Source organism: Rhincodon typus, chromosome 20 (assembly GCF_021869965.1).
Source record: "Rhincodon typus isolate 14 chromosome 20, sRhiTyp1.1, whole genome shotgun sequence".
NCBI classification, from domain to species: Eukaryota; Metazoa; Chordata; class Chondrichthyes; order Orectolobiformes; family Rhincodontidae; genus Rhincodon; species Rhincodon typus.
This window is the reverse complement of record NC_063351.1, coordinates 33,089,827-33,104,024: the sequence shown is the minus strand read 5'-3', so window position 1 is coordinate 33,104,024 and position 14,198 is coordinate 33,089,827. Positions and strand designations below refer to the sequence as shown.

Genomic DNA, 14,198 nt, shown 5'->3' with positions numbered 1-14,198 from the left:
ATTCCACAGTTAGCCATCACTTGCAAAGTCAAGGTTGGTGGAGTGCCAATTAGGGCAAGTTAAATTTCTGATTTTCCCTCTGATAGATTTCTTTAAAGTTTGACAGTCTCCAAAACCGTATGCAACAGTGACACATTTGTCTTCATTGCAGTTGTCTTTGTTCACATTTTGCAATGCCACTTACAACACACAATGAAAGTGGAGGCGAGTAAAGCCCAAAGCATTAGACAGTTGATATTTGTATAAAAATACAGTTTTCCTGACATCTCACTGCAATCAAGACTGAGTTAACTATTAGTGAATCACACTTGCCTGTAAACTTAATTCAAGTTACTTCTACTTTTACATTTGGTGTAAATGGACAACCCGATGTTGCCTAAATCATTTATTTTTAAAAGTGAACTTGAAAAATGAATTGGTTCTTGCTTTTTAGACAAACAAAAAATGTGAGGAGGCTCGTCAAGAGAAAGAAGCGATGGTAATGAAGTATGTTAGAGGAGAGAAAGAAGCCCTTGACCTTCGAAAAGAGAAGGAGGGAATTGAAAAAAAATTAAGGGATGCAAACCGAGAACTGGAGAAATTGACAACAAAGACCAAACAACTCACCCAAGAGAAGGCAAGATTACAGCAACTCTATGAGGCAAAGGTAATTTATGTAGTGAAACTATATCTTGTTGTGAACTGCAATAAGCCATCTTTAAAATTCTTAATCAGTTTTGCTCTCTTTTTCTCACTTAAGTCTACTCAGGTGGCATACCCACACACAGGAGCCTGTACTACAACTGCCTATTCTTCCAATGTAAACTGGATGATAATCACTGATCTGAGACCCATTGAAATCATACTTGACTAATGACAGTCTACAACAGAAGTAGCTGCATATTGAAGAAGAACAAAAATTATGGCTTCTTATGATTATTTTGCCCCACCACCACCCTGCTACATATTCCACAATTATTGTGAACTAATACTCTTTTTTTTTATTCCACCCTGATACCAACTGTGCTGGTTATAGATCAGATAACAGAGGACAAGAAACATCCTTATTGAGATAGCATTTAATACCTCAGTCAACACCTTCACACATTGTTTTATCAATGATGTATTCTGGGATGAGATTCATTATTATGTTTTTTGACCATTTATAATTTTCATAATTCTTGCTGGTGAGCTGAGCAAGATGTTAGAGGACCTGGTGTGATATTGGTAATGTCACTGGACTAATAATCCCAAGGACATTATTCAAATCCCACCATGGCATCTGGTATCTAAAAGGCCAACATCTAAATCTTGAATTAGGTGGCAAAATGCTTTTGAAATTCATAAAGGTTTATTTTAAATCCGTAGTTCAGCATGACACCAGTTTCCGCCTTCCCCTGTCCAAACGCCAACTCACCCACTGCTGAAGAACCCATATCAGGCATGTTACGACACACATCCAGGGCAAGTGTGACTTGAACCCAGACCTCCTAGCTCAGATGTAGGAACACTACCACAGCATTACAAGAGTCTCGAAATTTATTCATCGAGTGGGAATTGAATCCAGGCCGCAGCGGTGAAAGCACCAACTCTTCTGACAAGGCACTTCAGCTCAGAGCTGATAAGCTGGAGCCCAAAATGCAGACACCAAGATGTCTCAGGGATAGGGAATGTTGCCTTGATACTTTATTCTGAAAGAGTAACATCACTTAGTCTAGGTACCTCTGGTATGGTCAGGGTCAGGTAGGTGTGACTGTGAATGAGACAGTTATGGGTATCCTGAAGTCATCAGAGCCTCAGTTCCTGTGGTTATCCAATAGGTTCAAACTTCTGTGGACAGAAATGGGGTCAACAAACCGATTGTGGCACTTTGGTAAAAGGAGCCATTTTAGTTGGCGGAGTAAAGGGAATGCAGTCATGGTGGGGTACAGTACAGTCAAGGGGAGAGTCAAGTTCTCTGCAGCAAAGAGCATGAGTCTCAAATGCTGCCTGGTGCAAGGATTAAGGATGTCTCCTCAGGGCTAGAGAGATGGCTCTCATTATTGTGGTTCATGGGAGTACCAACAAAGAGGTTCTGCTGAAGCTGCATGAGCAGTTAGGGGCTAAACTAAAAAGGTATAACTGAAAAAGATAATAATCTATGGAATGTTGCCCGAATCATGAGCAAATTGGCATAGAGTCAATGACCAAATAGTTGAATGCATGGCTGAAAGGCTGATGTGGAAGAAATGGATTTCAATTCAAGGGACAATAGCTGCATCCTGGGGAAATCGGGAGCTGTACTGGTGGGATAACTTTTTGTGACACATGCTAGCACTAATGTCCTGGCAAGTCGTGTAACTAATGCTGTCGAGAAAATTTAAACTAAATAGTAGGGTTGAAGGGATCCTGCGGAGTGAGATTTGGAAGTTGAAGAAAAATAACAAAGTAATAGTGTAGGGTAGCAATACAGTACAGGTAGCGGTGACCAGGGCATGACAGAGCGAACAAACATAAGGGTGCAGCAGCAAGTACGATCGGGGTGCGGGGGGAGGAGTGGAAAAGATTGCCTTAAAATAATGTGTGAGAAACCAAAGATAAAAGTTAGGCAATAGAAAAGTACATCCATGTCCATAAAGATAAGGTAAGGCAGAGAGGCTAATGATAACAGAACAGAGCGAGTAAGTTCAATGCAGGGAACAGTACAGACAAAAACCAATGCCACTTTTTCGAAGATAGATGAATTACTGACGCAAATATCGATAAATGTTTTAGATCTAATTGTCATTACAGAAACATAGATAGAAGTTGATTAAAGTTGGAAAAGAAATATTCCAGTGTACAAAGAATGGAAAAGGAGGAATACCCATGATAACAAAGAACGATCTAATTAAATTAATGAGAAGGGATCTTCACTCAAAATCTTGAAGTAGAATCAGGGAAGAAGTTCAAAACTACAAGGGTTGGACATCACCTTTGGGAGCAGTTGGTTCATCTTTTAACAGTTATCTTTATATCAGAGACAGCATTAAACAAGAAGTTATTGGATAAAAACCAAAAGAACTGCAGATGCTGTAAATCAGAAACAAAAAAAGAAATTGCTGGCAAAGCTCAGCAGGTCTGGCAGCAGCCAGAGAGAGATCAGAGTTAATGTTTCAGATTGAGTGACCCTTCCTGAGAACTGCATTCAAAACTACAGGCTTTAAATGTTTGTTTAATGATTACAGGAAGGAGAAGCTGCAAAGCTCAACAAAGATGTTGAAAAACTAAAGGAAGACATCAACTCCAACATCATCAAAGTGAAATGGGCTCAGAACAAACTGAAAAGTGAAATGGATACACACAAGGTTAGCACACTTTCTAACTGTTAAATCTAGAAACAACAGTAAGGTAGTCAGTGAAATGTCTCATTTGAAAAGCAGTCTTTTCCCTATAGCGTTGATTATTATTACAGAAGGACAGTGAATTGAAGGATGGATCATGGCATTTTTTTAAAAAAAGAAATGAAAGTCAAAATTGCTTATAATCTTAAAATTGGTGCTTAATTTGCTTTTGGCCAAGAAAATAAAGCTTTCTGCTGGGATTTTGCTTTGGCATGCATCCCACTGGGGATGGTCCCTGACGATTGCACATTGTTCAATGTCATCTGCCATTCTCGATATACTGAAGCAGTTCACGTTCAAATGCAGCAAGACTTGGACAGCATCCAAGCTTGGGCTAAGTGGCAAGTAACGTTGACACTGTAAGTACCAGGAAATGACCACCTCCAACAAGAGCGAATCTAACCATCTCACCTTCTTGTTCAGTCGCTTGTACATCATTGAGTACCCCACTATCAATAAACTAAGGAGCTAAAATTGACTATTAACTGAACTGGACCAACCATTTAAATACTGCTATAAGAGCAGATCAGAACCTAGGAATTCTGTGCAAGTAATTCTGTTTCTATGTCTCATGTACCTATCCATCACTGACAAGACAAGGTTGTGATGGAATCCTATCCACTTAGTTGAATGAGTGCAGCCATATAAGACTTAAGAAGCTTGACACCGTCTAGTATAAAACAGTCCACTTAATTGGCTCCTCAAACGCCACCTTCATCATTCACTCTCTCCACCAATGTTGTACAATGGCAGGAATGCATACCATCTACAAGATGCAGTACAACAACTCATCTATGGTCCTGAGACAGTACCTTTCAAACACATCTACCAACTAGAACAGTGCTTCACGTACCTTTCCCCATTGTGTCCCATTTTGGTGCTTCAGAATTGCCTGATGCCAGACCTGTGAAAGCACGGAATGATCATTTGCCTTCTTTACTACGTACTTATCTTCAGCATGGATACAGAGGACACCGAGGCCAAATTGCACATTCCTCTCATAGCCATTCAGATCATAATCTGCCTTTCAGTATTTGGCCCCAAGTGGAAAACTTCACATTTATCAACATACATGCATTATGCCACAATGGCAACAAATGCATGGGATCATAACCGCCTACAAGTTTTCCTGCGAGTTCCACACCATTGTGACTTAGAACCATATCACCATTCCTTCACTTGCTGGTTCTCCCTTCCTAAAGCACAGGTGGTGTACCTCTATCTCAGGAACTGCAGAAGTTCAAGAAGACCATTCACCACCATCCTCTCTGGATGGTAACCAATAATTGCTGACTTAGCTAATGATGTCCATATCCCACAAAATAATTTTTTAAAATGTCTACTTGTCAAATGGAGATTTGAAAATGAAATCCAGAAAAGTTTATGAATCAGACTTATCTCTGGGTTATTTAGTTGGATAATAGGGTAATGTGCAATAACAAATCATTGTGATAGATCTTAATGGACTCTAGATCATGGACTATACAAAATGAAACAGAGCGTATAAAAGGCTGATGGAAGCAAATTATGTAGTTACTTTCAAAAGGCAACTAGACAATTATTCAGAATAAGAATTGTTAAGGTGCAGGAGATTATTTGACCAATTGTGTCTCCAAGGGCACTCAGAATGAATACAATTATTCAGTACTGATCACCTGCCTTTTTTTTTCTCCCTGGGCATGATTTCTATTCAGATAATCGCCTAATGTCCTCTTGAATGGCTGGATTTAACCTGCTTCCACCACACTTTCAAGCAATGCATTGTAGACTTGAACCACTGTCTGTATGAAAAAGTTTCCTTGTGCACTGTATTTGCTTCTTTTGCAGATCAGTTTAAATCTGCACCCCAATGTTTGTGGTCCATTTACAAGTGGGAACAGTTTCTCCGTATGTACTTTGATCAGCCTCATGATTTTGAAGACCTCTATGAAATCTCCTCTTGTCCTTCTCCCCAAGAAGAAAGTCCCATCTTCTCCGATCTATCTTGGTAACAAAAATTTCTTATCCCCAGCGTGATCCTTGTAAACTACCTCTATACTTTGTCCAATGCTTTCATATTCGAAGTGAATTTTAATTCTATTCCAAATACTTGTCAAGTTTCCCACTGCTGAATTTAAACGAACTACATGGTTTTATCCTTTCAACCTTTTTCAAATAAGGATGTAATGTTTGCAGTTCTCCAACACTCTGGTGCCTCCCTTGAATACTTTAAAAAGGATACATTTCTGCTTACTGTTAAAGAGTTGTGATTAAGACTAATTGGAAAGTCTACTTTTATAGAGATATCAGACGTGATGGGCTGAATGAATGCCCTGTGCTAAGATTTAATGATTGTACAACTCTGTAAAGGAAGTTATAGTTTCTGATCTTTGAGGGCAGCATAATATAAACAGTTGTCCTTTTGACACATTATGACGTTTGAGTACAAAAACAGAACCAAGAATGAGTAAAGGCTTTTGGATCACAAAATTTCATCCCTCTGTTGCCACGACTCATTCTGTTGTAACATCCAGTTGATTGATCCCTAATGCATTTCTCTAAGGAAAGAGTAGGACCTATTAGAATAAAGGTAGAATTTGTGGGTATGGTTCATTGCGAACACGTTGCATTATTTAACAGAAAAGGGGTGATAATACAGACATTGTAGTTGAGGAGAGCAATGTGAATTATTAGATGGGATAAATATAATAAGAGAGGAGATGAAACGTAAAATCTGGATGAAATGTACCCCAGGTGACTATGGAAACAAGGAAGGAAGCAGAGAATTTGCTAGTTCATTTTTGCTGCGAATGTGGTACAGGAAAATTGCTATTGTTGTTTCATTTTAAAAAGAAGAAACAAATAGATGCGAGAAATTATGAGGCACTAATCTAACTTCTGCCATGAGCAAATCTGTGTAAATCATCATTTAGAAAAGCACAGATTAATCAGGAACAATTAACTTGGATTTGTTAGGGACAGATGATGTCTGACTGACATGATTGAATTTTCCTTGAGCACCTAACAAAGGGGACTGATGAGAGTAGTATGTTTTGATAAAATCTATATGACTTTTAGCAAGGCTTTTGACAATATTCTGAATGACAGATTGGTCAGTAAAGGAAATTGCAGTGGGATCCAAGGGCTGTTTAAGCACTTTCAGAATCTTCTGCTTCAATCAGATCGTCCCTCATTCTTCTAAACTCCAGAAATTTTATGTCTTGTTTACTCAGCCTATTGTCATAGGCCAGCCCTTTCAATCCAGTGAACCTTTTTGCTACAATGCCTCCAAAGTAAGTGTAACTCTCCTTAGTCCACAGACCAAAACTCTACATGGTACACCAGTTTTGTATTTCTAAGACCCAAATAGTTGGAACAAATTCCTCATTCTTATACTCTAGTCCCTTTGCAATAAAAATCATGTCATTTGCCTTCCTAATTGCTTGCTATTCTTGCTAACTGTGTTACTTGTACAAGCATGCCCAAATATCTCCGAAGGTCAACATTTGCAACTTTCATACCTCAAAAGCATTGTTTTTCTATTCCCGTGACCAAAGTGAATAACCTCACACATCCTCACATTATACTCTATTTGTCTGATTCCAGTAGGGTTCTGTAGGATTCCATACTGGGTTCCTCGCTTTCTCGTGGTTTATATGAATGACTGGGACTTCATCATGCACTCATGATACTGAGGAAGAAAGCTTCAGACAAAATAAGTTGTCATTGCACTAGTTAAGTGGGCAGGCAAGTGGCAACTGGAATTTGATCTGGCAAGACGCAAGATAATTTGCGGACGGGGAGGTCAAGCAAAGTAAAGAAATATGCAGTGAAGTCAAAAAATGTTACAAATACTCAATCTGTGGAGAGAAATGGACTTAACATTTCAAGTTGTGATGTTTTGTCAGAACTGAGAAAATTAAAGAAATGCCAATAATATATGTGCAATGAATGGGGTTGAGGGACAAAAAAGAAGGTCTTCGATTAGGATGAGAGACAATGGTAGGATGCTGTGAAGCATTGAAAAGAAAAAGGACCTTGGAATTCAGGCCACATAGGAAAGGAGAATTTGAGCTCAGAAAAGATTGGAAAGCTGAGATTGTTTTCTTTGGAACAAAAGATGCTGAGATGAGAGTTAACTGAGCTTTTAAAAATTGAGGGGCCTAGATAGAGTGGATAGGTAGGCACTATTCCCCTTGAACGAATGGCGTAGATTTAGGGTAAGGGGTACGAGGTTTAGAAGTAATCAAGAAATTTCATTTTTATCCTGTGGAACCCGCTTCCTGAAATGGTTGTTGAGGCAGAAGTATTCATCACATGTTTTTAAAAAAAACTTGAATGTGTATTTGACATACTGTATCATACAGGACTAAGGACCAAATGGTCTGCTTCTGAGTTGTAACTTTTCTGTGTTGTTTTGTTTCAGTCCTACCGCCAACATAAACAGTCATCACCGTTTGAGTGAAAAAATAACTTGATTTTACAACTACTTGTGTATCTTTGCTTTATATCTTACTGCTTACTTTAATATTCTGAATTTATTTTATCTAGCATTTTCCTATGTCTCAACTGATGAGATCGCTTTAACTTTTTAAATACTGTAGCACATGAGCTTCTGAAATCTTTGTTTGCAGATTGTCACCTTTACATTTTGATAACGTTTCAGCTTTCAGGATCTGAAGATCTAAGGTTCCAGATCAGTTGCTGCACTTTGTGTTTCATTATTTGAAATTCTTTAGCCATTAAAGGGCAAAATATATCATTACAATTTTCAGCTTGAGACTGTCATTGTTGTGAATATTTAAAATCTGTATTAATAATTTAAGTTTAGGATGTTGTAAATTTACAAATTCAACCTGATTCCAGACCTTCTTTTCAAGCACCACTAGATGGCATTGTAGGACCTGGATGCAAATTGCAAATAATTGGTTTCTTTTTAAAGTTATTGTATTTGCAGATTAAATGAGCAATGATGCAGTGATTACAGAAATAGGGTACAGAGTTTCTTGATTTCACATCAGATCACTGGTTGCTTTTAACATCATATTTTGAAGCTCCAGAAGTAGTGGCAAAAATTGGGGGTGCAAAAAACTGATTGGCGAGTTTGACTTTGTGCAAATTCTGGATAAAATGCCGTTCCATGCTTGTGTGCATTGGGTACATCATTTATGTTGCTGATGTTAATCCTTAAATATTCCTGCTGATTGCCAGCATGTTTGATACTGGAACAGCTGTAGCTAATTTGAAATTCTTTCATTTGCCTGTTGTGCAATCAAATTTTTCACTTCCACCCTAATCCAGTTCAGGTTCAGAGGAGCAATTTGATAAGAGATTTAAACATAGTGCTGAAACTTTCTGAGAATCAACAATGCAAGTGAGGACAGATAAAGAGGTAGTGGAACAAATAGAATGCCGGAGAAACTTAGCAGGTCTCTCAGTATCTGTGGAGGGAGAAACATAGTTAACATTTCAAGTCTGGTATGACTCTTCTTCGGAACCATAACTCTGAAGAAGAGTCCTGCTGTGTTTCTCCAGTGTTCTGTGTTTGTTTCAGATTTCTAGCCTCCACAGTGTTTTGTCTTTATGAAGAGGTGGTGCGACTTGGAGCAGGAAATGAAACAAAGGAGTGAAATGAGTAGTTGATGGAGGATAAAAAATGAGGTACTATTAGATGTTCATAGTGCAGAAGGAGTACTTTTGGCCCATTGTATCTCAACTGGTCAACCAAGACCAATTTCCAGCTCACAGCCCATAGTCCTGGAGGTTATGGCAATGCAAGTGAATACCTAAATAATGCTTGCATGTTACTTATCCACTCTGTTCAGATAGTGAGTTCCAGACTCCAATTACCCACTGGGTGGGAATAAAAATCTCCTCTACTCTCCTCTTAGCTTTCTACCTTAGCACTTATTTTATATTTATTGACCCTCCCTCAGTTGTTAGGAAGAATCCTTTGTATCCACGCTATGTATGCTCCTCATGATCTTTTACACCTCTACTTGGTATTCTCTCCACCTTCACTGCTCTAAGCAAAACAGCTCCAGCCTATCCATTGTTTCCTCATGATGCAGATCCTCGGCAGCATCCTGGCAAATCTCCTCTGAGTCCTCTCCAGTGTAATCGCATCTTTCCTATAATGTGACCAGTACTCCAATTCCAGCCTAACTTTTGTTTTGGATGGTTCTAGTGTCTCCCTGCTCTTGCCTTTATTAGCAAAGGCATAGAATACAAGTACCCCAAAAACCTCCTCAACCCACCTTATCTACCTTCAGGGTTCTGTGGATATGCGCACCAAGGTCCTTCTGATCTTCACTACTTTTCAGGCACCTACTTTGAATTCTTTGTCTTGTTCACCCTCTCATAGTCCGTTTCCTCACACTTTTCTGGGTTGAATTCCATTTATCACTACTCTGTGCAGCTAACCAGTCTGTTGATATCCTCCTGTGGTTTATGGCTATCCTCCTCACAGACCAGGAGCAGTAAGCCGTTGAGGCATCTCTGGCTACAACCAGATATTTAAGAATAGAATTATGAGTGAGGTTACATTCACTTGGAAAACAGAGAACAAAACCAAGTTGGAAGTATGTGGTATGGTATGCTGTCAGTCTGTACAGAACTTGAGAATGGATAATATACCATGGCCACAGTCCCAAGATCATGGTGTGATGGGCTTGAATCAATTCTGATTAATATTGTGGGAGAATGGAACCTTGATTGACAGGTTCAAACCTGGACTTCCCTTCTAAATCAGTTGCGATCTATCCTGCAGTAGTAGACAGCGAGGTGCCTTGCTACATGGATCACAAAGTTAGTTTGCAGGTATAGCAAATGATTAGGAAGGTCTCAGTGAAATGTTGGTGTTTATTGCAAGGAGTTTGGAAAATAAGAGCGAGGGGCACTTACTGCTGCTGTACAGGGTTTTATGTTATGATCTTAACTGATATTATTACTGGACAAGTCAGAACTTGGAATGAAATTTGGCTTGATAGACTACCATATTAATTAAAAAAATCTTTCTCAAAGCACAAGCATACAATACTGCAGATTTGCTTTCATTAAGAAAACAGATGCTATTTGCACAAATGAAATGAAGATAAAATAGCACAAACTAAATTATTAATAAAATTTCGAAGATTTTCAAATTCATGGCAAAACCAAATTCAATGTATTCTCAATACCATCACTTTACAGTACTCATATACCAGAGTGGTCTTCTCTATCACCTCTGAGTTTGACTTAACTGTTTCCTTTAATTCCTGCTTGAGAGGTTCATAACCTCTTCTTTGATTATACATATAACTGAGCTTAAAATTTCCTTGGTTTCAAATAACTCCTTCAGAGTTCTAACCAAACAATTCTGGTCTAGAAGTTTCAAACTAAAACCCTGTCACTGAGGTAATCTATTTCCTGACTATTCTGAACTAGCTCCATTCTCCAGGAGAAATTGTTCTTCTATGTGACCTCAGCCAGGTCATCTGCAGCAGGCAATGAAAGTTTTCCAGTCTATGGGCTCTTCTTAAGCAAAAATACGTTTTTATGATTCTTCTAAACCAAAAGGAAGCTAATGTCTTTCTTTGTTTATTTGGTCTGACTGTAAAACACTCACAATAGAGTTGCCACTATTGCTTTAAGAGGACCTAGTAACCTGATATTTAATGCGTTAAAATATCAAGAACGTTTCCATGAACTGGGCTTGTATTCTTTTGAATTCAATAGCTTCATGAATGATCTAATTGAGACATTTGAAATGATTAAGCTCTATGACATGGTACATAATAGGGAAATCCTACAGTAGGATATGGAGAACAAAAGGATAACATTTTGAAGAATACTATTTAAACATTAAATTGCAGAACAACTTTGAGAACTTAGAAACAAACATACATTCAGGGGCTCAGGCTTATAGGGAAGCGAAGAGGTGAGACGCAACTGAGACAACTTAATGGATGACCTCCAACTTCATTACAAAAAAGTTGTTGCACTTTATTATGAGAGAGGAGCAGGAGCAGAGAGGCACAGCACATTTAACTAGACCTATTAGTTGTGATGAAGATGGCCTGAGGATTATCTTTGCTCTTCGGAATACTTTTGGACTGTTGGCTGTTTTATTGGCAGAGAATCTAGGAGGATTACAATTTTTTTTTCAATTATGCAGTTTTATAACAAGATATTCTAACAAAAGAGACAGTAAAAATCATGGAAGTATATAATATTTATGACTACTTAGTGGATTATAACAGAATCGCTTTAAAGTATTTGGCATAGTTGACTAGAAATCTTTTAATGCTGTGGAATAATTAGTACATGCAAAAGTAATATCCAGCTATTTTACCAAACTTAAAATTTACCATGTGTGTTCTTTGCATTGCTACAGGAAACCAGAGAAAAATTGAAGGAAACAACAGTCAAATTAACTCAGGCTAAAGAAGAGGCTGAACAAATCCGGAGAAACTGTCAAGACATCATCAAAACCTACCAGGTTAGTTTGGGCTTGATATTTGTCATATCTTGTACTTTATAAGTTCTATTCAGTTGCCGTACCCTTTGCCATCTGTTAAACCATTCTTTGTACCTTGCAAAGTTCTTTCTAGTTTTTTCCCCTCCTGTGCAGACCTGTGAAGTCTGCATATGGCAACAGCCTTTGGAAGTGGAAGTCCTGCAGTGACATGAGGATTGATGTGTGCAGGACTTCCCAGCAGCTGGGTGATGGCGCAGCTTAGAGGGTATGTTGCTTGCAATGCGTTTTTTAAAATCAGGAACTGTATTGTCTTAAATAATACATATTGTAGGATAGTTGTGTCACATAATATGTAATCTGTGAACAGCCAAATGGCATGCAGGTGCCCAAGTGTTTCATTTAGTATTCAATCCAATAGGATCCTGCTGCTTTTGATGCTTTGTTTGCACTTGGCGCATTTTTTAAAAATTTGTAATGTTTAGTTTAAATTTGCAGTGGTTGGTTAATGGAGCCCAGTTGACAAACTCTGCCTGTATTTGTCAGAAGTGATGTTTATTGTTTTGAGGAATGTTCCAGACAAGTGGAAAAGCGTTAGTGGGAATGAGGTTAACTTTGGTAGGCTTCCTTAAGCATAAAAAATGATAATAGAATTGTATGTAGAGTACATACTGAGCAAATGACAGGAATGCTTGGTTGCCTGCCCTAATTGTTCATCTGTGCACTGTCATATTCCCAGTTTGGTGGGAGAGATTCAATATGGCTGGCTAGGACTCTACCCTGAGGAAATCCTCAAAGTTCTGAGACTGAGATCATTGACCTCTAGCAACTGCAATCATTGTGTTTGGTGTGACTGTAACCAGTAGAAATCTTTCCCCCCAATTCCCATTGACACAGTTTTACTGAGACTTCCCACTTGAGTAAGTGATTCCTTGATGTCAAGGGCAGTCACTCTCACTTCATCCCTGCTATTTAACTTTATTTTCCATATTTAGACTATAAGTATAATGTAGAACCCAAACTGAACATTGGGAGCAAGTTGTTGATGAGTAAGTGCCACTTGTTAGTACTGTCAGTGATACCTTCCATCACTTTGTTGCTGATTGAGAGCAGAGAGGTGCTGATAATTTGCCAGATTGGATCAGTCCTACATTTCTGAGAGAGAAACTGAGTAATTTTCTACTTTGAGATAGTAGGAACTGCAGATGCTGGAGAATCCGAGACAACAAGGTGCAGGGCTGGATGAACACAGCAGGCCAAGCAGCATCATAGGAGCAGAGAGGCTGACGTTTCGGGCCTCGACCCTTCATCAGAAAAGGGGGAGGGGAAGGGGGTTTTGAAATAAATAGGGAGAGAGTGGGAGGCGGATAGAAGAGGGATAGAGGAGAGGATAGGTGGAGAGGAAACAAACAGGTCGAAGAGGCGGGGATGGGGCCAGGAAAGGTGAGTGTAGGTAGGGAGTTAGGAAGGGGATAGGTCAGTCCAGGGAGGACGGACAGGTCAAGGGGGCGGGATGAGGTTGGTCGGTAGGAGATGGAGGTGCGGCTTGAGGTGGGAGGAGGGGATAGGTGGGAGGAAGAACAGGTTAGGGAGGCAGGGACGAGCTGGACTGGTTTTGGGATGCGGTAGGGGGAGGGGAGATTTTGAAACTTGTGAAATCCACATTGATACCATTGGGCTGCAGGGTTCCCAAGCGGAATATGAGTTGCTGTTCCTGCAACCTTCGGGTGGCATCGTTGTGGCACTGCAGGAGGCCCAGGATGGACATGTCGTCTGAGGAATGGGAGGGGGAGTTGAAATGGTTCGCGACTGGGAGGTGCAGTTGTTTGTTGCGAACCGAGCGTAAGTGTTCTGCAAAGCGGTCCCCGAGTCTCCGCTTGGTTTCCCCGATGTAGAGGAAGCCACACCGGGTACAGCGGATGCAGTATACCACATTGGCAGATGTGCAGGTGAACATCTGCTTGATGTGGAAAGTCTTCTTGGGGCCTGGGATGGGGGTGAGGGAGGAGGTATGGGGGCAGGTGTAGCACTTCCTGCGGTTGCAGGGAAAAGTGCCGGGTGTGGTGGAGCTGGAGGGGAGTGTGGAGCGGACGAGGGAGTCACGGAGAGAGTTGTCCCTCCGGAAAGCAGATAAAGGTGGGGAGGGAAAGATGTCTTTGGTGGTGGGGTCGGATTGCAGATGGCGGAAGTGTCGGAGGATGATGCGTTGGATCCGGAGGTTGGTGGGGTGGTATGTGAGGACGAGGGGGATTCTTTTTTGGTTTTTATTGCGTGGACGGGGTGTGAGGGATGAGGTGCGGGAGATGTGGGAGACACGGTTGAGGGCGTTCTCGACCACCGAGGAGGGGAAGTTACGGTCCTTGAAAAACGAGGACAACTGAGATGTACGGGAGTGGAATGCCTCATCCTGGGAGCAGATGCGG

General features: G+C 40.1%; 1 protein-coding gene across 4 annotated transcripts in view; it reads left to right on the top strand.

The window, feature by feature from the left end:
- Window positions 1-14,198, top strand: part of ccdc186 (coiled-coil domain-containing protein 186) — a 115,035-nt gene that overhangs the window by 43,076 nt on the left and 57,761 nt on the right. For all 4 annotated transcript variants that reach the window (XM_048609047.1, XM_048609045.1, XM_048609048.1 and 1 more), the window contains 3 exons: window positions 434-646; window positions 3,186-3,305; window positions 11,695-11,799. In XM_048609047.1, the coding sequence (XP_048465004.1) occupies window positions 434-646; window positions 3,186-3,305; window positions 11,695-11,799 (438 nt within the window). The remainder of the gene's footprint in view (window positions 1-433; window positions 647-3,185; window positions 3,306-11,694; window positions 11,800-14,198) is intronic.